The sequence below is a fragment of the Oncorhynchus mykiss genome, unplaced genomic scaffold (genome assembly GCF_013265735.2).
Source record: "Oncorhynchus mykiss isolate Arlee unplaced genomic scaffold, USDA_OmykA_1.1 un_scaffold_316, whole genome shotgun sequence".
Taxonomy (NCBI): Eukaryota; Metazoa; Chordata; class Actinopteri; order Salmoniformes; family Salmonidae; genus Oncorhynchus; species Oncorhynchus mykiss.
Genome location: NW_023493765.1, coordinates 132561 through 160158, shown reverse-complemented (window position 1 = coordinate 160158; position 27598 = coordinate 132561). Strand labels below are relative to the sequence as shown.

The window sequence follows — 27598 nt, the reverse complement described above, 5'->3', positions numbered from 1 at the left end:
TCCTGGTCGGGCCTTCCCCCTGGTTCCATTCTGGGTTTGAGTCCTGGTGGTGCCTACCCCCTAGTTCCATTCTGTGTTTGAGTCCTGGTCGGGCCTTCCCCCTGGTTCCATTCTGGGTTTGAGTCCTGGTCGGGCCTTCCCCCTAGTTCCATTCTGGGTTTGAGTCCTGGTTGGGCCTTCCCCCTGGTTCCATTCTGGGTTTGAGTCCTGGTCGGTCCTACCCCCTAGTTCCATTCTGGGTTTGAGTCCTGGTCGGGCCTTCCCCCTAGTTCCATTCTGGGTTTGAGTCCTGGTCGGGCCTTCCCCCTAGTTCCATTCTGGGTTTGAATCCTGGTCGGGCCTAGCCCCTAGTTCCATTCTGGGTTTGAGTCCTGGTCGGGCCTAGCCCCTAGTTCCATTCTGGGTTTGAGTCCTGGTCGGGCCTACCCCCTAGTTCCATTCTGGGTTTGAGTCCTGGTCGGGCCTTCCCCCTAGTTCCATTCTGTGTTTGAGTCCTGGTCGGGCGTAGCCCCTAGTTCCATTCTGGGTTTGAGTCCTGGTCGGGCCTACCCCCTATTTCCATTCTGGGGTTGAGTCCTGGTCGGGCCTACCCCTTGGTTCCATTCTGGGGTTGAGTCCTGGTCGGGCCATCCCCCTAGTTCCATTCTGGGTTTGAGTCCTGGTCGGGCCATCCCCCTAGTTCCATTCTGGGTTTGAGTCCTGGTCAGGCCGTCCCCCTAGTTCCATTCTGGGTTTGAGTCCTGGTCGGGCCTAGCCCCTAGTTCCATTCTGGGTTTGAGTCCTGGTCAGGCCTAGCCCCTAGTTCCATTCTGGGTTTGAGTCCTGGTCGGGCCTTCCCCCTAGTTCCATTCTGGGTTTGAGTCCTGGTCGGGCCTTCCCCCTAGTTCCATTCTGGGTTTGAGTCCTGGTCGGGCCTAGCCCCTAGTTCCATTCTGGGTTTGAGTCCTGGTCGGGCCTAGCCCCTAGTTCCATTCTGGGTTTGAGTCCTGGTCGGGCCTACCCCCTAGTTCCATTCTGGGTTTGAGTCCTGGTCGGGCCTTCCCCTTGGTTCCATTCTGGGTTTGAGTCCTGGTCGGGCCTACCCCTTGTTTCCATTCTGGGTTTGAGTCTTGGTCGGGCCTACCCCTAGTTCCATTCTGGGTTTGAGTCCTGGTCGCGCCTACTCCCTAGTTCCATTCTGGGTTTGAGTCCTGGTCGGGCCTACCCCTTGGTTCCATTCTGGGTTTGAGTCCTGGTCGGGCCTTCCCCCTAGTTCCATTCTGGGTTTGAGTCCTGGTTGGGCCTACCCCTTGGTTCCATTCTGGGTTTGAGTCCTGGTCGGGCCTACCCCTTGGTTCCATTCTGGGTTTGAGTCCTGGTCGGGCCTTCCCCCTAGTTCCATTCTGGGTTTGAGTCCTGGTCGGGCCTACCCCTTGGTTCCATTCTGGGTTTGAGTCCTGGTCGGGCCTTCCCCCTAGTTCCATTCTGGGTTTTAGTCCTGGTCGGGCCTTCCCCCTAGTTCCATTCTGGGTTTGAGTCCTGGCCGGGCCTAGCCCCTAGTTCCATTCTGGGTTTGAGTCCTGGTCGGGCCTAGCCCCTAGTTCCATTCTGGGTTTGAGTCCTGGTCGGGCCTACCCCCTAGTTCCATTCTGGGTTTGAGTCCTGGTCGGGCCTTCCCCTTGGTTCCATTCTGGGTTTGAGTCCTGGTCGGGCCTACCCCTTGTTTCCATTCTGGGTTTGAGTCCTGGTCGGTCCTACCCCCTAGTTCCATTCTGGGTTTGAGTCCTGGTCGGGCCTTCCCCCTAGTTCCATTCTGGGTTTGAGTCCTGGTCGGTCCTACCCCCTAGTTCCATTCTGGGTTTGAGTCCTGGTCGGTCCTACCCCCTAGTTCCATTCTGGGTTTGAGTCCTGGTCGGTCCTACCCCCTAGTTCCATTCTGGGTTTGAGTCCTGGTCGGTCCTACCCCCTAGTTCCATTCTGGGTTTGAGTCCTGGTCGGTCCTACCCCTGGCTTCATTGTGATCCAAACTGCTCTCATCTCTCCCTCAGCTGCCAACGTCCTGCTGTCGGAGCGTGGGGAGGTGAAGCTGGCAGACTTTGGGGTGGCAGGACAGCTAACAGACACCCAGCTCAAACGCAGCACCTTCGTTGGCACGCCCTTCTGGATGGCTCCAGAGGTCATCAAGCAGTCAGCCTACGACTGTAAGGTGAGAGGTCGAAGGTTACAGTCAGCCTACAACTCTATGGTGAGAGGTCAGAGATTTGTCAGCCTACGACTCTATGGTGAGAGGTCGGAGGTTACAGTCAGCCTACGACTCAGGGGTCATACAGGAAGTTCTGTTTCTAATGACAACAAAGACGTTATCCCAAATGTCACACAAAGTCTACATCTGAATCGGCACCCTATTCCCTATATAGTACACTAGCCCATAGGACTCGGGTCAATATAATATATAAACAGTAGGGTGTCATTTTGGATGGTCCGAAGGTGGAAACATCTCTCTCCCTGTCCCCTCTGTGTTGCAGGCAGACATCTGGTCTCTGGGTATAACATGTATAGAGCTGGCTAAAGGAGAACCCCCACACTCTGAGCTACACCCGATGAAAGTGCTGTTCCTTATCCCAAAGAACACCCCTCCTACCCTGGAGGGGAACTACAGCAAGCCCCTCAAGGAGTTTGTGGAGGCCTGCCTAAACAAGGAGCCAAGCTTCGTAAGTGTTCCTTTAGAGTTAGGCTTCAGAAGTGTTCACTTTCAAACCCCGAACCTAACTGGTCTCAACTGGTTTCAACTGGTTTTACTTCCCTTTGAAGTGTTCTGTTAGGTTTGGGGTTTAAACATGTTTCCTAACTGGTTTCAACTGGTTTTACTTCCCTTTGAAGTGTTCTGTTAGGAAACACGTTTAAACCCCAAACCTAACTGGTTTCAACTGGTTTTACTTCCCTTTGAAGTGTTCTGTTAGGAAACACGTTTAAACCCCAAACCTAACTGGTTTCAACTGGTTTCAACTGGTTTTACTTCCCTTTGAAGTGTTCTGTTAGGAAACACGTTTAAACCCCAAACCTAACTGGTTTCAACTGGTTGTACTTCCCTTTGAAGTGTTCTGTTAGGAAACACGTTTAAACCCCAAACCTAACTGGTTTCAACTGGTTGTACTTCCCTTTGAAGTGTTCTGTTAGGAAACACGTTTAAACCCCAAACCTAACTGGTTTCAACTGGTTTTACTTCCCTTTGAAGTGTTCTGTTAGGAAACACGTTTAAACCCCAAACCTAACTGGTTTCAACTGGTTTTACTTCCCTTTGAAGTGTTCTGTTAGGAAACACGTTTAAACCCCAAACCTAACTGGTTTCAACTGGTTTCAACTGGTTTTACTTCCCTTTGAAGTGTTCTGTTAGGAAACACATTTAAACCCCAAACCTAACTGGTTTCAACTGGTTGTACTTCCCTTTGAAGTGTTCTGTTAGGAAACACGTTTAAACCCCAAACCTAACTGGTTTCAACTGGTTGTACTTCCCTTTGAAGTGTTCTGTTAGGAAACACGTTTAAACCCCAAACCTAACTGGTTTCAACTGGTTTTACTTCCCTTTGAAGTGTTCTGTTAGGAAACACGTTTAAACCCCAAACCTAACTGGTTTCAACTGGTTTTACTTCCCTTTGAAGTGTTCTGTTAGGAAACACGTTTAAACCCCAAACCTAACTGGTTTCAACTGGTTTCAACTGGTTTTACTTCCCTTTGAAGTGTTCTGTTAGGAAACACGTTTAAACCCCAAACCTAACTGGTTTCAACTGGTTTCAACTGGTTTTACTTCCCTTTGAAGTGTTCTATTAGGAAACACGTTTAAACCCCAAACCTAACTGGTTTCAACTGGTTTCAACTGGTTTTACTTCCCTTTGAAGTGTTCCGTTGGGGCTTGAAGGTGTTTCCTACCTGCTTTCAACTGATTTTACTTCCATTCGCTGGCCTGGCAATATCAGAGAGCATTTGGAAGTAATTTGTGCATCTGTGCCTGCATAGTTTTACCCTCTCTGTATCCAGTCCTGTCTCTCCACTCCTCACCTTGCTTAAACTTCCTTCTCATCCCTTCCGCTTTCCTCCTTCCCTTTCCCCCTCTCTCTCTGCAGAGGCCCACTGCCAAAGAGCTGTTGAAACACAAGCTGATTGTGCGTCACGCCAAGAAGACATCGTACCTGACAGAGCTGGTGGATAGATACAGGAGGTGGAAGGCTGAGCAGACCAGACAGCAGGCAGAGTCCAGCTCAGACGAGTCTGACTCGTAAGTCAGGATCAGACCTAGGCAGACCAGACAGCAGGCAGAGTCCAGCTCAGACGAGTCTGACTCGTAAGTCAGGATCAGACCTAGACTGCAGGCAGAGTCCAACTCAGACAAGTCTGACTCTTAAGTCAGGATCAGACCTAGATTGCATACTAAATGGAACCCTCTTCCCTTTGCAGTGCACTACTTTAACCAAGGCTATTGAGTCATGCTGTCGTGCTGAGCCAATTAGAGTCCTGACTCTGGTCTATCTTGTCCAATCAGGGAGCAGGATGGGCAGGCGTCAGGCGGGAACAACTTTGGGAGTGATGACTGGATCTTCACCATCAGAGAGAAGGATCCTAAGAAACTGCAGAACGGGGGAGAGGGACAGGAAGTGGAGAGTGGAGGCATTTCAGGGAGGCTGTTTTCCACCATCATCTCTCCTTCTCTGGCCGAAGTAAGAAGCTCTCCCCTGTCATAGCACAGACAGACCAACCCAACCCCCGGCCATGGTCAGACAGACCAACCCAACCCCCGGCCATGGTCAGGCAGACCAACCCAACCCCCGGCCATGGTCATGCAGACCAACCCAACCCCCGGCCATGGTCAGACAGACTAACCCAACCCCCGGCCATGGTCAGACAGACCAACCCAACCCCCGGCCATGGTCAGACAGACCAACCCAACCCCCGGCTTTGGTCAGACAGACCAACCCAACCCCCGGCCATGCGCAGGCTGACCAACCCAACCCCCGGGCCTTGGTCAGACAGACCAACCCAACCCCCGGCCATGCGCAGACACACCAACCCAACCCCCGGCCATGCGCAGACAGACCAACCCAACCCCCGGCCATGCGCAGGCTGACCAACCCAACCCCCGGCCATGGGCAGACAGACCAACCCAACCCCCGGCTTTGGTCAGACAGACCAACCCAACCCCCGGCCATGCGCAGGCTGACCAACCCAACCCCCGGGCCTTGGTCAGACAGACCAACCCAACCCCCGGCCATGCGCAGACAGACCAACCCAACCCCCGGCCATGCGCAGGCTGACCAACCCAACCCCCGGCCATGGGCAGACAGACCAACCCAACCCCCGGCCATGGGCAGACAGACCAACCCAACCCCTGGCCATGGTCAGACAGACCAACCCAACCCCCGGCCATGGTCAGACAGACCAACCCAACCCCCGGCCATGCGCAGGCTGACCAACCCAACCCCCGGCCATGGGCAGACAGACCAACCCAACCCCCGGCCATGGGCAGACAGACCAACCCAACCCCCGGCCATGGGCAGACAGACCAACCCAACCCCCGGCCATGGGCAGACAGACCAACCCAACCCCTGGCCATGGTCAGACAGACCAACCCAACCCCCGGCCATGCGCAGACAGACCAACCCAACCCCCGGCCATGCGCAGGCTGACCAACCCAACCCCCGGCCATGGGCAGACAGACCAACCCAACCCCCGGCCATGGGCAGACAGACCAACCCAACCCCTGGCCATGGTCAGACAGACCAACCCAACCCCCGGCCATGGTCAGACAGCCCAACCCAACCCAACCCCCGGCCATGGTCAGACAGACCAACCCAACCCCCGGCCATGGTCAGACAGACCAGCCCAACCCCCGGCCATGGTCAGACAGACCAACCCAACCCCCGGCCATGGTCAGACGGACCAACCCAACCCCTGGCCATGGTCAGACAGACCAACCCAACCCCCGGCCATGCGCAGGCTGACCATCCCAACCCCCGGGCCTTGGTCAGACAGACCAACCCAACCCCCGGCCATGCGCAGACAGACCAACCCAACCCCCGGCCATGCGCAGGCTGACCAACCCAACCCCCGGCCATGGGCAGACAGACCAACCCAACCCCCGGCCATGGGCAGACAGACCAACCCAACCCCGGCCATGGTCAGACAGACCAACCCAACCCCCGGCCATGGTCAGACAGCCCAACCCAACCCCCGGCCATGGTCAGACAGACCAACCCAACCCCCGGCCATGGTCAGACAGACCAGCCCAACCCCCGGCCATGGTCAGACAGACCAACCCAACCCCCGGCCATGGTCATGCAGACCAACCCAACCCCCGGCCATGGTCAGACAGACTAACCCAACCCCCGGCCATGGTCAGACAGACCAACCCAACCCCCGGCCATGGTCAGACAGACCAACCCAACCCCCGGCTTTGGTCAGACAGACCAACCCAACCCCCGGCCATGCGCAGGCTGACCAACCCAACCCCCGGGCCTTGGTCAGACAGACCAACCCAACCCCCGGCCATGCGCAGACAGACCAACCCAACCCCCGGCCATGCGCAGACAGACCAACCCAACCCCCGGCCATGCGCAGGCTGACCAACCCAACCCCCGGCCATGGGCAGACAGACCAACCCAACCCCCGGCTTTGGTCAGACAGACCAACCCAACCCCCGGCCATGCGCAGGCTGACCAACCCAACCCCCGGGCCTTGGTCAGACAGACCAACCCAACCCCCGGCCATGCGCAGACAGACCAACCCAACCCCCGGCCATGCGCAGGCTGACCATCCCAACCCCCGGGCCTTGGTCAGACAGACCAACCCAACCCCCGGCCATGCGCAGACAGACCAACCCAACACCCGGCCATGCGCAGGCTGACCAACCCAACCCCCGGCCATGGGCAGACAGACCAACCCAACCCCCGGCCATGGGCAGACAGACCAACCCAACCCCGGCCATGGTCAGACAGACCAACCCAACCCCCGGCCATGGTCAGACAGCCCAACCCAACCCCCGGCCATGGTCAGACAGACCAACCCAACCCCCGGCCATGGTCAGACAGACCAGCCCAACCCCCGGCCATGGTCAGACAGACCAACCCAACCCCCGGCCATGGTCAGACAGACCAACCCAACCCCTGGCCATGGTCAGACAGACCAACCCAACCCCTGGCCATGGTCAGACAGACCAACCCAACCCCCGGCCATGGTCAGACAGACCAACCCAACCCCCGGCCATGTTCAGACAGACCAACCCAGCCCCCTGTCATCGCGCAAACAGACCAACCCAACCCCCGGCCATGGTCAGACAGACCAACCCAACCCCCGGCCATGGTCAGGCTGACCAACCCAACCCCCGGCCATGGTCAGGCTGACCAACCAAACCCCCGGCCATGCGCAGGCAGACCAACCCAACCCCCGGCCATGCGCAGGCAGACCAACCCAACCCCCGGCCATGGGCAGGCAGACCAACCCAACCCCCGGCCATGCGCAGGCAGACCAACCCAACCCCCGGCCATGGTCAGGCAGACCAACCCAACCCCCTGTCATCACGCAAACAGACCAACCCAACCCCGGGCCATGGTCAGGCAGACCAACCCAACCCCCGGCCATGGTCAGGCCGACTAACCCAACCCCCGGCCATGGTCAGACAGACCAACCCAACCCCCGGCCATGGTCAGGCAGACCAACCCAACACCCGGCCATGCGCTGGCTGACCAACCCAACCCCCGGCCATGGGCAGACAGACCAACCCAACCCCCGGCCATGGGCAGACAGACCAACCCAACCCCCGGCCATGGTCAGGCAGACCAACCCAACCCCCGGCCATGGTCAGGCCGACTAACCCAACCCCCGGCCATGGTCAGACAGACCAACCCAACCCCCGGCCATGGTCAGGCTGACCAACCCAACACCCGGCCATGCGCAGGCTGACCAACCCAACCCCCGGCCATGGTCAGACAGACCAACCCAACCCCCGGCCATGGTTAGGCAGACCAACCCAACCCCCGGCCATGGTCAGGCAGACCAACCCAACCCCCGGCCATGGTCAGACAGACTAACCCAACCCCCGGCCATGGTCAGACAGACCAACCCAACCCCCGGCCGTGGTCAGACAGACCAACCCAATCCCCGGCCATGGTCAGGCAGACCAACCCAACCCCCGGCCATGGTCAGACAGACCAACCAACCCCCGGCCATGGTCAGGCAGACCAACCCAACCCCCGGCCATGCGCAGGCAGACCAACCCAACCCCCGGCCATGGTCAGGCAGACCAACCCAACCCCCGGCCATGGTCAGGCAGACCAACCCAACCCCCGGTCATGCAGACCAACCCAACCCCCGGCCATGGTCAGACAGACCAACCCCCGGCCATGGTCAGACAGACCAACCCAATCCCCGGCCATGGTCAGACAGACCAACCCAATCCCCGGCCATGGTCAGACAGACCAACCCAACCCCCGGCCATGCGCAGGCTGACCAACCCAACCCCCGGCCATGGTCAGACAGACCAACCCAACCCCCGGCCATGGTCAGACAGACCAACCCAATCCCCGGCCATGGTCAGACAGACCAACCCAACCCCCGGCCATGCGCAGGCTGACCAACGCAACCCCCGGCCATGGTCAGACAGACTAACCCAACCCCCGGCCATGGTCAGGCAGACCAACCCAACCCCCGGCCATGGTCAGGCAGACCAACCCAACCCCCGGTCATGCAGACCAACCCAACCCCCGGCCATGGTCAGACAGACTAACCCAACCCCCGGCCATGGTCAGACAGACGAACCCAACCCCCGGCCATGGTCAGACAGACCAACCCAACCCCCGGCCATGGTCAGACAGACCAACCCAACCCCCGGCCTTGGTCAGACAGACCAACCCAACCACCGGCCATGCGCAGGCTGACCAACCCAACCCCCGGCCTTGGTCAGACAGACCAACCCAACCCCCGGCCATGCGCAGGCTGACCAACCCAACCCCCGGCCATGCGCAGGCTGACCAACCCAACACCCGGCCATGCGCAGGCTGACCAACCCAACCCCCGGCCATGGTCAGACAGACCAACCCAACCCCCGGCCATGGTTAGGCAGACCAACCCAACCCCCGGCCATGGTCAGGCAGACCAACCCAACCCCCGGCCATGGTCAGACAGACTAACCCAACCCCCGGCCATGGTCAGACAGACCAACCCAACCCCCGGCCGTGGTCAGACAGACCAACCCAATCCCCGGCCATGGTCAGGCAGACCAACCCAACCCCCGGCCATGGTCAGACAGACCAACCAACCCCCGGCCATGGTCAGGCAGACCAACCCAACCCCCGGCCATGCGCAGGCAGACCAACCCAACCCCCGGCCATGGTCAGGCAGACCAACCCAACCCCCGGCCATGGTCAGGCAGACCAACCCAACCCCCGGTCATGCAGACCAACCCAACCCCCGGCCATGGTCAGACAGACCAACCCCCGGCCATGGTCAGACAGACCAACCCAATCCCCGGCCATGGTCAGACAGACCAACCCAATCCCCGGCCATGGTCAGACAGACCAACCCAACCCCCGGCCATGCGCAGGCTGACCAACCCAACCCCCGGCCATGGTCAGACAGACCAACCCAACCCCCGGCCATGGTCAGACAGACCAACCCAATCCCCGGCCATGGTCAGACAGACCAACCCAACCCCCGGCCATGCGCAGGCTGACCAACGCAACCCCCGGCCATGGTCAGACAGACCAACCCAATTCCCGGCCATGGTCAGACAGACCAACCCAACCCCCTGCCATGGTCAGACAGACCAACCCAACCCCTGGCCATGGTCAGACAGACCAACCCAACCCCTGGCCATGGTCAGACAGACCAACCCAACACCCGGCCATGGTCAGACAGACCAACCCAACCCCCGGCCATGTTCAGACAGACCAACCCAGCCCCCTGTCATCGCGCAAACAGACCAACCCAACCCCCGGCCATGGTCAGACAGACCAACCCAACCCCCGGCCATGGTCAGGCTGACCAACCAAACCCCCAGCCATGCGCAGGCAGACCAACCCAACCCCCGGCCATGCGCAGGCAGACCAACCCAACCCCCGGCCATGGTCAGGCAGACCAACCCAACCCCCGGCCATGCGCAGGCAGACCAACCCAACCCCCGGCCATGGTCAGGCAGACCAACCCAACCCCCTGTCATCACGCAAACAGACCAACCCAACCCCGGGCCATGGTCAGGCAGACCAACCCAACCCCGGGCCATGGTCAGGCAGACCAACCCAACCCCCGGCCATGGTCAGGCAGACCAACCCAACACCCGGCCATGCGCTGGCTGACCAACCCAACCCCCGGCCATGGTCAGACAGACCAACCCAACCCCCGGCCATGGGCAGACAGACCAACCCAACCCCCGGCCATGGTCAGACAGACCAACCCAACCCCCGGCCATGGTCAGACAGACTAACCCAACCCCCGGCCTTGGTCAGACAGACCAACCCAACCCCCTGCCATGGTCAGGCAGACCAACCCAACCCCCGGCCATGGTCAGGCAGACCAACCCAACCCCCGGCCATGCGCAGGCAGCCCAACCCAACCCCCGGCCATGGTCAGGCAGACCAACCCAACCCCCGGCCATGGTCAGGCAGACCAACCCAACCCCCGGCCATGGTCAGGCAGACCAACCCAACCCCCGGCCATGGTCAGGCAGACCAACCCTACCCCCGGCCATGGTCAGGCAGACCAACCCAACCCCCGGCCATGGTCAGGCAGACCAACCCAACCCCCGGCCATGGTCAGGCAGACCAACCCAACCCCCGGCCATGGTCAGGCAGACCAACCCAACCCCCGGCCATGGTCAGACAGACCAACCCAACCCCCGGCCTTGGTCAGACAGACCAACCCAACCCCCGGCCACTGTCAGGCAGACCAACCCAACCCCCGGCCATGGTCAGGCAGACCAACCCAACCCCCGGCCATGCGCAGGCAGACTAACCCAACCCCCGGCCATGGTCAGGCAGACCAACCCAACCCCCGGCCATGGTCAGGCAGACCAACCCAACCCCCGGCCATGGTCAGGCAGACCAACCCAACCCCCGGGCATGGTCAGGCAGACCAACCCAACCCCCGGCCATGGTCAGGCAGACCAACCCAACCCCCGGCCATGGTCAGGCAGACCAACCCAACCCCCGGCCATGGTCAGGCAGACCAACCCAACCCCCGGTCATGCAGACCAACCCAACCCCCGGCCATGGTCAGACAGACTAACCCAACCCCCGGCCATGGTCAGACAGACCAACCCAACCCCCGGCCAGGCAGACCAACCCAACCCCCGGCCAGGCAGACCAACCCAACCCCCGGCCATGGTCAGACAGACCAACCCAACCCCCGGCCTTGGTCAGACAGACCAACCCAACCCCCGGCCACTGTCAGGCAGACCAACCCAACCCCCGGCCATGGTCAGGCAGAACAACCCAACCCCCGGCCATGCGCAGGCAGACTAACCCAACCCCCGGCCATGGTCAGACAGACCAACCCAACCCCCGGCCTTGGTCAGACATACCAACCCAACACCGGCCATGCGCAGGCTGACCAACCCAACCCCCGGCCTTGGTCAGACAGACCAACCCAACCCCCGGCCATGCGCAGGCTGACCAACCCAACCCCCGGCCATGCGCAGGCTGACCAACCCAACACCCGGCCATGCGCAGGCTGACCAACCCAACCCCCGGCCATGGTCAGACAGACCAACCCAACCCCCGGCCATGGTCAGACAGACCAACCCAACCCCCGGCCATGATCAGACAGACCAACCCAACCCCCGGCCATGGTCAGACATACCAACCCAACCCCCGGCCATGGTCAGACAGACCAACCCAATCCCCGGCCATGGTCAGACAGACCAACCCAACCCCCGGCCATGGTCAGACAGACCAACCCAACCCCCGGCCATGGTCAGGCAGACCAACCCAACCCCCGGCCATGCGCAGGCAGACCAACCCAACCCCCGGCCATGGTCAGGCAGACCAACCCAACCCCCGGCCATGGTCAGGCAGACCAACCCAACCCCCAGCCATGGTCAGGCAGACCAACCCAACCCCCGGCCATGGTCAGGCAGACCAACCCAACCCCCGGCCATGCGCAGGCAGATCAACCCAACCCCCGGCCATGGTCAGGCAGACCAACCCAACCCCCGGCCATGGTCAGGCAGACCAACCCAACCCCCGGCCATGGTCAGGCAGACCAACCCAACCCCCGGCCATGGTCAGGCAGACCAACCCAACCCCCGGCCATGGTCAGGCAGACCAACCCAACCCCCGGCCATGGTCAGGCAGACCAACCCTACCCCCGGCCATGGTCAGGCAGACCAACCCAACCCCCGGCCATGGTCAGGCAGACCAACCCAACCCCCGGTCATGCAGACCAACCCAACCCCCGGCCATGGTCAGACAGACTAACCCAACCCCCGGCCATGGTCAGACAGACCAACCCAACCCCCGGCCATGGTCAGACAGACCAACCCAACCCCCGGCCTTGGTCAGACGGACCAACCCAACCCCCGGCCTTGGTCAGACGGACAAACCCAACCCCCGGCCTTGGTCAGACAGACCAACCCAACCCCCGGCCATGCGCAGGCTGACCAACCCAACCCCCGGCCATGCACAGGCTACCAACCCAACACCCGGCCATGCGCAGGCTGACCAACCCAACCCCCGGCCATGGTCAGACAGACCAACCCAACCCCCGGCCATGGTCAGACAGACCAACCCAATCCCCGGCCATGGTCAGACAGACCAACCCAACCCCCGGCCATGCGCAGGCTGACCAACCCAACCCCCGGCCATGCACAGGCTACCAACCCAACACCCGGCCATGCGCAGGCTGACCAACCCAACCCCCGGCCATGGTCAGACAGACCAACCCAACCCCCGGCCATGGTCAGACAGACCAACCCAACCCCCGGCCATGGTCAGGCAGACCAACCCAACCCCCGGCCATGCGCAGGCAGACCAACCCAACCCCCGGCCATGGTCAGGCAGACCAACCGAACCCCCAGCCATGGTCAGGCAGACCAACCCAACCCCCGGCCATGGTCAGGCAGACCAACCCAACCCCCGGCCATGCGCAGGCAGACCAACCCAACCCCCGGCCATGGTCAGGCAGACCAACCCAACCCCCGGCCATGGTCAGGCAGACCAACCCAAGCCCCGGCCATGGTCAGGCAGACCAACCCAACCCCCGGCCATGGTCAGGCAGACCAACCCAACCCCCGGCCATGGTCAGGCAGACCAACCCTACCCCCGGCCATGGTCAGGCAGACCAACCCAACCCCCGGCCATGGTCAGGCAGACCAACCCAACCCCCGGTCATGCAGACCAACCCAACCCCCGGCCATGGTCAGACAGACTAACCCAACCCCCGGCCATGGTCAGACAGACCAACCCAACCCCCGGCCATGGTCAGACAGACCAACCCAACCCCCGGCCTTGGTCAGACAGACCAACCCAACCCCCGGCCTTGGTCAGACAGACCAACCCAACCCCCGGCCATGCGCAGGCTGACCAACCCAACCCCCGGCCATGCACAGGCTACCAACCCAACACCCGGCCATGCGCAGGCTGACCAACCCAACCCCCGGCCATGGTCAGACAGACCAACCCAACCCCCGGCCATGGTCAGACAGACCAACCCAACCCCCGGCCATGCGCAGGCTGACCAACCCAACCCCCGGCCATGGTCAGACAGACCAACCCAACCCCCGGCCATGGTCAGACAGACCAACCCAACCCCCGGCCATGGTCAGACAGACCAACCCAACCCCCGGCCATGGTCAGACAGACCAACCCAACCCCCGGCCATGGTCAGACAGACCAACCCAAACCCCGGCCATGTTCAGACAGACCAACCCAATCCCCGGCCATGGTCAGACAGACCAACCCAATCCCCGGCCATGGTCAGACAGACCAAGCCAACCCCCTGCCATGCGCAGGCTGACCAACCCAACCCCCGGCCATGGTCAGACAGACCAACCCAACCCCCGGCCATGCGCAGGCAGTCACCTCATCTCCTGATGACATAAGTCTGCCCCTAAAACTTCTGGGTTCACAATCTGTTTGACAAAATTATGTTCATAGTTCCAAATATGATCCCCTTACACAACTACCCTGCTACAACATACTGTCTGTCTGCTGTCAGTCACCACACTACCCTGCTACAACATACTGTCTGTCTGTCTGCTGTCAGTCACCACACTACCCTGCTACAACATACTGTCTGTCTGTCTGTCTGCTGTCAGTCACCACACTACCCTGCTACAACATACTGTCTGTCTGTCTGCTGTCAGTCACCACACTACCCTGCTACAACATACTGTCTGTCTGTCTTCTGTCAGTCACCACACTACCCTGCTACAACATACTGTCTGTCTGTCTTCTGTCAGTCACCACACTACCCTGCTACAACATACTGTCTGTCTGCTGTCAGTCACCACACTACCCTGCTACAACATACTGTCTGTCTGCTGTCAGTCACCACACTACCCTGCTACAACATACTGTCTGTCTGCTGTCAGTCACCACACTACCCTGCTACAACATACTGTCTGTCTGCTGTCAGTCACCACACTACCCTGCTACAACATACTGTCTGTCTGTCTGTCTTCTGTCAGTCACCACACTACCCTGCTACAACATACTGTCTGTCTGTCTGTCTTCTGTCAGTCACCACACTACCCTGCTACAACATACTGTCTGTCTTCTGTCAGTCACCACACTACCCTGCTACAACATACTGTCTGTCTGCTGTCAGTCACCACACTACCCTGCTACAACATACTGTCTGTCTGCTGTCAGTCACCACACTACCCTGCTACAACATACTGTCTGTCTGTCTGCTGTCAGTCACCACACTACCCTGCTACAACATACTGTCTGTCTGTCTTCTGTCAGTCACCACACTACCCTGCTACAACATACTGTCTGTCTGCTGTCAGTCACCACACTACCCTGCTACAACATACTGTCTGTCTGCTGTCAGTCACCACACTACCCTGCTATAACATACTGTCTGTCTGCTGTCAGTCACCACACTACCCTGCTACAACATACTGTCTGTCTGCTGTCAGTCACCACACTACCCTGCTACAACATACTGTCTGTCTGTCTGTCTTCTGTCAGTCACCACACTACCCTGCTACAACATACTGTCTGTCTGTCTGTCTTCTGTCAGTCATCACACTACCCTGCTACAACATACTGTCTGTCTTCTGTCAGTCACCACACTACCCTGCTACAACATACTGTCTGTCTGCTGTCAGTCACCACACTACCCTGCTACAACATACTGTCTGTCTGCTGTCAGTCACCACACTACCCTGCTACAACATACTGTCTGTCTGCTGTCAGTCACCACACTACCCTGCTACAACATACTGTCTGTCTGCTGTCAGTCACCACACTACCCTGCTACAACATACTGTCTGTCTGCTGTCAGTCACCACACTACCCTGCTACAACATACTGTCTGTCTGCTGTCAGTCACCACACTACCCTGCTACAACATACTGTCTGTCTGCTGTCAGTCACCACACTACCCTGCTACAACATACTGTCTGTCTGCTGTCAGTCACCACACTACCCTGCTACAACATACTGTCTGTCTGCTGTCAGTCACCACACTACCCTGCTACAACATACTGTCTGTCTGTCGGCTGTCAGTCACCACACTACCCTGCTACAACATACTGTCTGTCTGCTGTCAGTCACCACACTACCCTGCTACAACATACTGTCTGTCTGCTGTCAGTCACCACACTACCCTGCTACAACATACTGTCTGTCTGTCTGCTGTCAGTCACCACACTACCCTGCTACAACATACTGTCTGTCTGTCTGCTGTCAGTCACCACACTACCCTGCTACAACATACTGTCTGTCTGCTGTCAGTCACCACACTACCCTGCTACAACATACTGTCTGTCTGCTGTCAGTCACCACACTACCCTGCTACAACATACTGTCTGTCTGCTGTCAGTCACCACACTACCCTGCTACAACATACTGTCTGTCTGTCTGCTGTCAGTCACCACACTACCCTGCTACAACATACTGTCTGTCTGCTGTCAGTCACCACACTACCCTGCTACAACATACTGTCTGTCTGTCTGCTGTCAGTCACCACACTACCCTGCTACAACATACTGTCTGTCTGTCTGCTGTCAGTCACCACACTACCCTGCTACAACATACTGTCTGTCTGCTGTCAGTCACCACACTACCCTGCTACAACATACTGTCTGTCTGCTGTCAGTCACCACACTACCCTGCTACAACATACTGTCTGTCTGTCTGCTGTCAGTCACCACACTACCCTGCTACAACATACTGTCTGTCTGCTGTCAGTCACCACACTACCCTGCTACAACATACTGTCTGTCTGTCTGCTGTCAGTCACCACACTACCCTGCTACAACATACTGTCTGTCTGTCTGCTGTCAGTCACCACACTACCCTGCTACAACATACTGTCTGTCTGCTGTCAGTCACCACACTACCCTGCTACAACATACTGTCTGTCTGCTGTCAGTCACCACACTACCCTGCTACAACATACTGTCTGTCTGCTGTCAGTCACCACACTACCCTGCTACAACATACTGTCTGTCTGTCTGCTGTCAGTCACCACACTACCCTGCTACAACATACTGTCTGTCTGTCTGCTGTCAGTCACCACACTACCCTGCTACAACATACTGTCTGTCTGCTGTCAGTCACCACACTACCCTGCTACAACATACTGTCTGTCTGCTGTCAGTCACCACACTACCCTGCTACAACAACGCCTGTTGTGTTCCCTTCTCTCTGTCCTCCCTCCTAACCCTGCTGTTCCCTTCTCTCTGTCCTCCCTCCTAACCCTGCTGTTCCCTTCTCTCTGTCCTCCCTCCTAACCCTGCTGTTCCCTTCACTCTGTCCTCCCTCCTAACCCTGCTGTTTACTTTCACTCTGTCCTCCCTCCTAACCCTGCTGTTTACTTTCACTCTGTCCTCCCTCCTAACCCTGCTGTTCCCGTCTCTCTGTCCTCCAGTTGAAGCAGCGTCAGGAGGCAGTGAATGGGAACCCCATGGCTCTAGATGAACTGAGAGAAGCTATTCTCCTAGCTGAGGAGGCCTACCCTGGGATCTCTGACTCCCTGGTCACACAGCTGGTTAACAGACTGCAGAGGTGTGACTACTAGCCCCTATAACCCTAGTACCTAACCCTAGTACCTTACCACAGACCCCTATAACCCTAGTACCCTACCACTAACCTAACCCTTGTACCCTACCACTAACCCCTATAACCCTAGTACCCTACCACTAGCCCCTATAACCCTAGTACCCTACCACTAACCCCTATAACCCTAGTACCTTACCACTAACCCTAGTACCTTACCACAGACCCCTATAACCCTAGTACCCTACCACTAACCTAACCCTTGTACCCTACCACTAACCCCTATAACCCTAGTACCCTACCACTAGCCCCTATAGCCCTAGTACCCTACCACAAACACCTATAACCTAGTATCCTACCACTAACCCCTATAACCCTAGTACCCTACCACTAACCCCTATAACCCTAGTACCTTACCACAGACCCATATAACCCTAGTTCCCTACCACTAACCTAACCCTTGTACCCTACCACTAGCCCCTATTCCCCTAGTACCCTACCACTAGCCCCTATAACCCTAGTACCCTACCACTAACCCCTATAACCCTAGTACCCTACCACTAACCTAACCCTTGTACCCTACCACTAACCCCTATAACCCTAGTACCCTACCACTAGCCCCAATAACCCTAGTACCCTACCACTAACCCCTATAATCCTAGTACCCTACCACTTGCCCCTATAGCCCTAGTACCCTACCACAAACACCTATAACCTAGTATCCTACCACTAACCCCTATAACCCTAGTACCCTACCACTAACCCCTATAACCCTAGTACCTTACCACAGACCCATATAACCCTAGTTCCCTACCACTAACCTAACCCTTGTACCCTACCACTAGCCCCTATACCCCTAGTACCCTACCACTAACCCCTATACCCCTAGTACCCTACCACTAACCCCTATAACCCTAGTACCCTACCACTAACCTAACCCTTGTACCCTACCACTAACCCCTATAACCCTAGTACCCTACCACTAGCCCCTATAACCCTAGTACCCTACCACTAACCCCTATAACCCTAGTACCTTACCACAGACCCATATAACCCTAGTACCCTACCACTAACCTAACCCTTGTACCCTACCACTAACCCCTATAACCCTAGTACCCTACCACTAGCCCCTATACCCCTAGTACCCTACCACTAGCCTCTATAGCCCTAGTACCCTACCACTAACCCTAGTACCCTACCACTAGCCCCTATAGCCCTAGTACCCTACCGCTAACCCCTATAACCCTAGTACCCTACCACTAGCCCCTATAGCCCTAGTACCCTTACCTCTAACCCCTATATCCCTAGTACTCTGCCACTAGCCCTTATACCCCTAGTACCCTACCACTAACCCTAGTACCCTACCACTAACCCTAGTACCCTACCACTAGCCCATATAGCCATAGTACCCTACCACAAACCCTAGTACCCTACCACTAGCCCCTATAGCCCTAGTACCCTACCACTAACCCCTATAATCCTCGTACCCTACCACTAACCCTAGTACCCTACCACTAACCCTAGTACCCTACCACTAACCCCTATAACCCTCGTACCCTACCACTAACCCCTATAACTCTTGTACCCTACCACTAACCCCTATAACCCTTGTACCCTACCACTAACCCTAGTACCCTACCACTAACCCTAGTACCCTACCACTAGCCCCTATAACCCTAGTACCCTACCACTAGCCCCTATAGCCCTAGTACCCTACCACTAACCCCTATAACCCCCGTACCCTACCACTAACCCTAGTACCCTACCGCTAACCCTAGTACCCTACCACTAACCCTAGTACCCTACCGCTAACCCTAGTACCCTACCGCTAACCCTAGTACCCTACCACTAACCCCTATAGATACATCTAAACCCACACCTGTCCACTGTCCTAACCTATCTCCATCTTCTCTCTCCTCTCTCTTAGATTTTCTTCAGGCAGGAAGTCTTCGTGCTCTTCTCCCTAGTGATTGGCTCTCTGCCCCAGCCCGCCTCTCCCAGGTCCCGCCCCCTGTCTGTGGTCCAGTCAGAGGTTAGAGGTCAGCCTGGATAACACCATAGGTGTCCGTCACACATTCCTGCTGGAGAACCCTGAACACACCCGACGCTTGGTGATCAACTCCAAGGCCTCTTTTAGTAACTTGATAAACCTGTGGAGATCAGAGGGGGCAGTAGAGCCCAGTCACTCTGTTAACACTGCTGGAGAATTAACCCAAGAGCAAGGAGACACTGCTTCTCAGAGGAGGACCCATCAGTATGGACCCAGTCTGACGGAACCAGAGGAGACCCATCAGTATGGACCCAGTCTGACTGGAACCAGAGGAGGACCCATCAGTATGGACCCAGTCTGTCTGGAACCAGAGGGAGACTCATCAGTATGGACCCAGTCTGACTGGAACCAGAGGAGGACCCAGTCTGACGGAACTAGAGTGAGACCCATCCGTATGGACCCAGTCTGTCTGGAACCAGAGGGAGACTCATCAGTATGGACCCAGTCTGTCTGGAACCAGAGGGAGACCCATCAGTATGGACCCAGTCTGTCTGGAACCAGAGGGAGACCCATCAGTATGGACCCAGTCTGTCTGGAACCAGAGGGAGACCCATCAGTATGGACCCAGTCTGTCTGGAACCAGAGGAGGACCCATCAGTATGGACCCAGTCTGTCTGGAACCAGAGGGAGACCCATCAGTATGGACCCAGTCTGTCTGGAACCAGAGGAGACCCATCAGTATGGACCCAGTCTGTCTGGAACCAGAGGAGGACCCATCAGTATGGACCCAGTCTGACGGAACCAGAGGGAGACTCATCAGTATGGACCCAGTCTGACGGAACCAGAGGGAGACTCATCAGTATGGACCCAGTCCGTCTGACTGACTGACTGACTGGAACCAGAGTTAACTAACCTGTGTCTCTGCAGCACCATGCCTGAAGGGGAGAGAATCAAACGCAACCAACCCCCCCCCCCCCCCCCCCCCCTACCACCCCTAAAACCCGAGTACCACCCCCGACCCCCCCCCCCCTCCTGCTCCTCTCTGTGGTCTCCAGACTCCCCCCTGCTCCTCTCTGTGGTTTCCAGACTCCCCCCTGCCCCTCTCTGTGGTCTCCAGACTCCCCCCTGCTCCTCTCTGTGGTCTCCAGACTCCCCCCTGCTCCTCTCTGTAGTCTCCAGACTCCCCCCTGCTCCTCTCTGTGGTCTCCAGACTCCCCCCTGCTCCTCTCTGTGGTCTCCAGACTCCCCCCTGCTCCTCTCTGTGGTCTCCTGACTCCCCCTGCTCCTCTCTGTGGTCTCCAGACTCCCCCCTGCTCCTCTCTGTGGTCTCCAGACTTCCCCCTGCTCCTCTCTGTGGTCTCCTGACTCCCCCCTGCTCCTCTCTGTGGTCTCCTGACTTCCCCCTGCTCCTCTCTGTGGTCTCCAGACTCCCCCCTGCTCCTCTCTGTGGTCTCCAGACTCCCCCCTGCTCCTCTCTGTGGTCTCCAGACTCCCCCCTGCTCCTCTCTGTGGTCTCCAGACTCCCCCCTGCTCCTCTCTGTGGTCTCCAGACTCCCCCCTGCTCCTCTCTGTGGTCTCCAGACTCCCCCCTGCTCCTCTCTGTGGTCTCCTGACTCCCCCTGCTCCTCTCTGGTCTCCAGACTCCCCCCTGCTCCTCTCTGTGGTCTCCTGACTTCCCCCTGCTCCTCTCTGTGGTCTCCAGACTCCCCTCTGCTCCTCTCTGTGGTCTCCTGACTTCCCCCTGCTCCTCTCTGTGGTCTCCAGACTCCCCCCTGCTCCTCTCTGTGGTCTCCAGACTCCCCCCTGCTCCTCTCTGTGGTCTCTAGACTCCCCCCTGCTCCTCTCTGTGGTCTCCAGACTCCCCCCTGCTCCTCTCTGTGGTCTCCAGACTCCCCCCTGCTCCTCTCTGTGGTCTCCAGACTCCCCCCTGCTCCTCTCTGTGGTCTCCAGACTCCCCCCTGCTCCTCTCTGTGGTCTCCAGACTCCCCCCTGCTCCTCTCTGTGGTCTCCAGACTCCCCCCTGCTCCTCTCTGTGGTCTCCTGACTTCCCCCTGCTCCTCTCTGTGGTCTCCAGACTCCCCCCTGCTCCTCTCTGTGGTCTCCTGACTTCCCCCTGCTCCTCTCTGTGGTCTCCAGACTCCCCCCTGCTCCTCTCTGTGGTCTCCAGACTCCCCCCTGCTCCTCTCTGTGGTCTCTAGACTCCCCCCTGCTCCTCTCTGTGGTCTCCAGACTCCCCCCTGCTCCTCTCTGTGGTCTCCAGACTCCCCCCTGCTCCTCTCTGTGGTCTCCAGACTCCCCCCTGCTCCTCAGGGCTGTTGCAGCAGTCTTTGTGCACCTCAGGTGAACGGCTTTAGATGGATGGCTCCTCCAAGCCACTGGGGGCACTGTGCTGTGTAGGATTTATTTGTAAACAAACCAAACTGTATATATGTTCAGCTGTCACTGACGTTGCAGACATCAGTCACCGTGTACAAACAGTCATGATGTGCTTTTGTAGATAATGTTGAAGGTAAATATTTAAGACTCTAATGGACAAAATGCCTTGACTTTGTTTTTTGAGATGCGTTGTAAACATTTGTTCAGCAGTTTTACTGAGCAGTGAAACTCAACAGCACTTGGTTTTCTTTGGGAGTTTGACCCTGTTGGGCTAGGTCAGTAACCATAGTAACCAACCACAGCAGGAAGTTCACTACACAGGGACTGAGTTTACATGTGTTCTTACCCTCTGATCTGTACTCCCTTCAAGTGTGCACTTGTCCTTATAACAATCCACTGCTTTAAACCCATGAAGGGCAGTGAGTTCACCCAGCTCCTCTCAGCTCAGTGTATATATAGACACTGTTCTGTTGACGAGTAGTGAGTTCACCCAGCTCCTCTCAGCTCAGTGTATATATAGACACTGTTCTGTTGATGGGTAGTGAGTTCACTCAGCTCCTCTCAGCTCAGTGTATATATAGACACTGTTCTGTTGACGAGTAGTGAGTTCACTCAGCTCAGTGTATATATAGACACTGTTCTGTTGACGAGTAGTGAGTTCACTCAGCTCCTCTCAGCTCAGTGTATATATAGACACTGTTCTGTTGATGGGTAGTGAGTTCACTCAGCTCCTCTCAGCTCAGTGTATATATAGACACTGTTCTGTTGATGGGCAGTGAGTTCACTCAGCTGTGTCGAGTGTTTGAAGGAAAAGAAGTGTTGCTAATGTCCGTCTTCTGCTATACGTTGACTCTGGCAGGGATTCAAACCTATTCCGGTTTATAGGCATTGCGGCTTTTAAAGGGGCACATTTTAAATTGAACCGCCCGTGAATGTGGTCTCCACCAACCCCTGAACAACACCTCCATCCCTTTAACTGGCACACCAAGAGAAACAATATCACCAAAAGGGTTCTGCAAAATATGTGTATTTAGCCTCAATATAGGCCGTAAATGAATCATTTTTGACTACATGACTTAAACTTTGATAGAGAATGCATCACAAACATCTCAACCCCGTTGGTTGACTTGACCAATCAGGGTAAACTGATTTAGTGTTGGATTTGCATAGACTTTTTAAATCATCTATAAAAAAAAAATGATCCATTCATTTACATTGTCTGCTGAAGATAGGCCTAATTAAATCAGGACTAATATCTATATATTAACCAAATATTATACATTCGTGTTTAATATTTAAATGCATGTCAATTTATATTTTATATTTTACAGTTTATATGTTTAGAACACAATTAAAATGACAGGCGCTGAATATATAGTGAAACACATGGAAGATGACAGGCAGTAAATAATGATATGCATTTTGAAAGGATTTTTTGTATTTGCGCAGACCAGGAAATCCCATAACAATATGTCTCTATTGTCCGTCATCACTAGCTTTGATTTCATGGCTTTAATGGGCAACTCAATATGTCTCTCTTGTCTGTCATCACTAGCTTTGATTTCATTCCTTTAATGGGCAACTCAATATGTCTCTCTTGTCTGTCATCACTAGCTTTGATTTCATTCCTTTAATGGGCATCTCAATATGTCTCTCTTGTCTGTCATCAATAGCTTTGATTTCATTCCTTTAATGGGCAACTCAATATGTCTCTCTTGTCCGTCATCACTAGCTTTGATTTCATGGCTTTCCTTTAATGGGCAACTCAATATGTCTCTATTGTCTGTCATCACTAGCTTTGATTTCATGGCTTTCCTTTAATGGGCAACTCAATATGTCTCTCTTGTCTGTCATCACTAGCTTTGATTTCATGGCATTCCTTTAATGGGCAACTCAATATATCTCTATTGTCTGTCGTCACTAGCTTTGATTTCATTGCTTTAATGGGCAACTCAATATGTCTCTATTGTCTGTCATCACTAGCTTTGATTTCATGGCATTCCTTTAATGGGCAACTCAATATATCTCTATTGTCTGTCATCACTAGCTTTGATTTCATTGCTTTAATGGGCAACTCAATATGTCTCTATTGTCTGTCATCACTAGCTTTGATTTCATTGCTTTAATGGGCAACTCAATATGTCTCTATTGTCTGTCATCACTAGCTTTGATTTCATGGCTTTAATGGGCATCTCAATATATCTCTATTGTCTGTCATCACTAGCTTTGATTTCATGGCATTCCTTTAATGGGCAACTCACCGACCTGCTAAAGCAGATGTTTCAAATTGTAAAACAACGTTAGAAATGAAATGCTCTTAAATTATGTTTTAGAGGTCAACAGCATTTTGCAACCTTGTCATTTCACATTTTAAACACACAATTAGCCCCTACGACCCTAGTACCCTACCGCTAGCCCCTATAACCCTAGAATGATACCGCTAGCCCCTATAACCCTAGTATGATACCGCTAGCCCCTATAACCCTAGTAGCCCCTTTAAGGGTTTAAAAGGGCCGATGGTATTGAATCCCAGCCTTATACGTTGACGATATGTTTCTGATTGACTACTGTAGCAACAAGGCTGAGGAGTTGCATCATCTACCCAGGGATGAACTGAAGAGAGATCTGACATGTTTATACCGTTAGAGTCCAGTATCAGAGTAAGGATATGGGCCGCAGACGGCCAACACTGAAACACGGACATTTTGGTTCCTTTATACGATCTGCTGCTTTCTAGGACTGTCTGTGTGTATCACCTCTGCTTGTCTTCCGAACCCCTCCAAGGTAATGGAAGCTCCTGTAGCTTTCAGTGACCTCACCAATAAACACTTCCTGCTAACAGACTCTGGTCCCTGGATGTATTTCTGTTCGTCACACGTGCAGAAGACCCTGGACACCACGTATCAAACTCCAGGCCTTGAGGGCCTTGTGTGTCTGGGGTTTTTCTCTCTTCACTTGATTTGATCAATTAAGGTCCTTTATGAGTTAGACTACCAGCCGAGGGGACTTCCTGTGTCGTAACTGGACAGGAAATAAGGTTGTGTCTACACTGACATGGGACTTCTGCGACCAGAATAGAAGATCACATTGAAAAGACGGGTTCTACACGCACACAAGTGTTCTTCCTGTTCAGATCTGTCTTGACCATTTCAGGTGGTGGTCAGGGATGTGCGCAGGTTTCCTCCTCAGTCTGGACCCAATCGGGCTCCTGAAAGAGCATACAGTGGTGACGTCATTAGCGCACTTCCCACAAGAAGAAAATGTGTGTTTTGGAGGTTGGTAGTACCAGAGTGTCCTCTGGGCGCTTCGCTCTCGGAGCTTTCACAGCGTTCACACTGGACGCTCTGGCCGAGGAGGAGGGTTGATCCTGACCTCACACCAGCAGTCACCCACCCAAGCTAACTGGCTAAAGTTGGCTAGCTACACTATTAATGGAGGTGTGGAGGAGGTGTGTCTACAGATCCACTGTATTAATGGAGGTGTGGAGGAGGTGGGTCTACAGATCCACTGTATTAATGGAGGTGTGGAGGAGGTGGGTCTACAGATCCACTGTATTAATGGAGGTGTGGAGGAGGTGGGTCTACAGATCCACTGTATTAATGGAGGTGTGGAGGAGGTGGGTCTACAGATCCACTGTATTAATGGAGGTGTGGAGGAGGTGGGTCTACAGATCCACTGTATTAATGGAGGTGTGGAGGAGGAGGTGTGTCTACAGATACACTGTATTAATGGAGGTGTGGAGGAGGTGTGTCTATAGATACCCTGTATTAATGGAGGTGTGGAGGAGGTGTGTCTACTGATGCACTGTATTAATGGAGGTGTGTCTACAGATACACTGTATTAATGGAGATGTGGAGGAGGTGTCTACTGATACACTGTATTAATGGAGGTGTGGAGGAGGTGTGTCTACTGATACACTGTATTAATGGAGGTGTGTCTACAGATCCACTGTATTAATGGAGGTGTGGAGGAGGTGTGTCTACAGATACACTGTATTAATGGAGGTGTGGAGGAGGTGGGTCTACAGATCCACTGTATTAATGGAGGTGTGGAGGAGGTGGGTCTACAGATCCACTGTATTAATGGAGGTGTGGAGGTGGGTCTACAGATCCACTGTATTAATGGAGGTGTGGAGGAGGTGTGTCTACAGATCCACTGTATTAATGGAGGTGTGTCTACAGATCCACTGTATTAATGGAGGTGTGGAGGAGGTGTGTCTACAGATACACTGTATTAATGGAGGTGTGGAGGAGGTGGGTCTACAGATCCACTGTATTAATGGAGGTGTGGAGGAGGTGGGTCTACAGATCCACTGTATTAATGGAGGTGTGGAGGAGGTGTGTCTACAGATCCACTGTATTATTGGAGGTGTGGAGGTGGGTCTACAGATCCACTGTATTAATGGAGGTGTGGAGGAGGTGGGTCTACAGATCCACTGTATTAATGGAGGTGTGGAGGAGGTGTGTCTACAGATCCACTGTATTAATGGAGGTGTGGAGGAGGTGGGTCTACAGATCCACTGTATTAATGGAGGTGTGGTGGAGGAGGTGTGTCTACTGATACACTGTATTAATGGAGGTGTGTCTACTGATACACTGTATTAATGGAGGTGTTGAGGATGTGTGTCTATAGATACCCTGCATTAATGGAGGTGTGGAGGAGGTGTGTCTACATATACACTGTATTAATGGAGGTGTGTCTACAGATACACTGTATTAATGGAGGTGTGTCTACAGATACACTGTATTAATGGAGGTGTGGTGGAGGAGGTGTGTCTACAGATACACTGTATTAATGGAGGTGTGTCTATAGATCCACTGTATTAATGAAGGTGTGGAGGAGGTGTGTCTACAGATACACTGTATTAATGGAGGTGTGGTGGAGGAGGTGTGTCTACAGATACACTATTAATGGAGGTGTGTCTATAGATCCACTGTATTAATGAAGGTGTGGAGGAGGAGGTGTGTCTATAGATCCACTGTATTAATGGAGGTGTGTCTATAGATACACTGTATTAATGGAGGTGTGGAGGAGGTGTGTCTACAGATACACTGTATTAATGGAGGTGTGTCTATAGATACACTGTATTAATGGAGGTGTGGAGTAGGTGTGTCTACTGATACACTGTATTAATGGAGGTGTGGAGGAGGTGGGTCTACAGATACACTGTATTAATGGAGGTGTGTCTACAGATACACTGTATTAATGGAGGTGTGGTGGAGGAGGTGTGTCTACAGATACACTGTATTAATGGAGGTGTGTCTATAGATACACTGTATTAATGGAGGTGTGGAGGAGGTGTGTCTATAGATACACTGTATTAATGGAGGTGTGTCTACAGACACACTGTATTAATGGAGGTGTGTCTACAGATACACTGTATTAATGGAGGTGTGTCTATAGATACACTGTATTAATGGAGGTGTGGTGGAGGAGGTGTGTCTACAGATACACTGTATTAATGGAGGTGTGTCTACAGATACACTGTATTAATGGAGGTGTGGAGGAGGTGTGTCTACTGATACACTGTATTAATGGAGGTGTGGAGGAGGTGTGTCTACTGATACACTGTATTAATGGAGGTGTGTCTACAGATACACTGTATTAATGGAGGTGTGTCTATAGATACACTGTATTAATGGAGGTGTGGAGGAGGTGTGTCTACAGATACACTGTATTAATGGAGATGTGTCTACAGATACACTGTATTAATGGAGGTGTGGTGGAGGAGGTGTGTCTACAGATACACTGTATTAATGGAGGTGTGTCTACAGACACACTGTATTAATGGAGGTGTGTCTACTGATGCACTGTATTAATGGAGGTGTGTCTACAGATACACTGTATTAATGGAGGTGTGTCTATAGATACACTGTATTAATGGAGGTGTGGTGGAGGAGGTGTGTCTACAGATACACTGTATTAATGGAGGTGTGTCTACAGACACACTGTATTAATGGAGGTGTGTCTACAGATACACTGTATTAATGGAGGTGTGTCTATAGATACACTGTATTAATGGAGGTGTGGTGGAGGAGGTGTG

At 54.9% G+C, this 27598-nt stretch overlaps 1 protein-coding gene and 1 long non-coding RNA gene across 2 annotated transcripts; both read left to right on the top strand.

Moving 5' to 3' along the window:
* The first annotated feature begins 1906 nt into the window (after window positions 1–1906).
* Window positions 1907–19446, top strand: LOC118950608 (serine/threonine-protein kinase 24-like). Its single transcript, XM_036973782.1, has 6 exons — window positions 1907–2185; window positions 2505–2690; window positions 4101–4252; window positions 4517–4691; window positions 17062–17198; window positions 19117–19446. The coding sequence occupies exons 1-6, from the start codon at window positions 2144–2146 to the stop codon at window positions 19154–19156; spliced, it is 732 nt and encodes a 243-aa protein (XP_036829677.1). The 5' UTR covers window positions 1907–2143; the 3' UTR covers window positions 19157–19446.
* Window positions 19447–25712: 6266 nt separating this feature from the next.
* Window positions 25713–26584, top strand: LOC118950609. Its single transcript, XR_005042537.1, has 3 exons — window positions 25713–25724; window positions 26103–26164; window positions 26548–26584. It is a non-coding gene; the product is annotated as an uncharacterized LOC118950609 (long non-coding RNA).
* The last annotated feature ends 1014 nt before the right edge of the window (window positions 26585–27598 follow it).

Coding starts and splice junctions, on each gene's coding strand:
- LOC118950608 (XM_036973782.1), top strand. CDS start 2,144: ATGGCTCCAGAGGTCATCAAGCAGTCAGCCTACGACTGTAAG. Junction 4,692..17,061: donor TCTCTCCTTCTCTGGCCGAA/GTAAGAAGCTCT, acceptor TCTGTCCTCCAG/TTGAAGCAGCGTCAGGAGGC. Junction 17,199..19,116: donor CTGGTTAACAGACTGCAGAG/GTGTGACTACTA, acceptor CCTCTCTCTTAG/ATTTTCTTCAGGCAGGAAGT.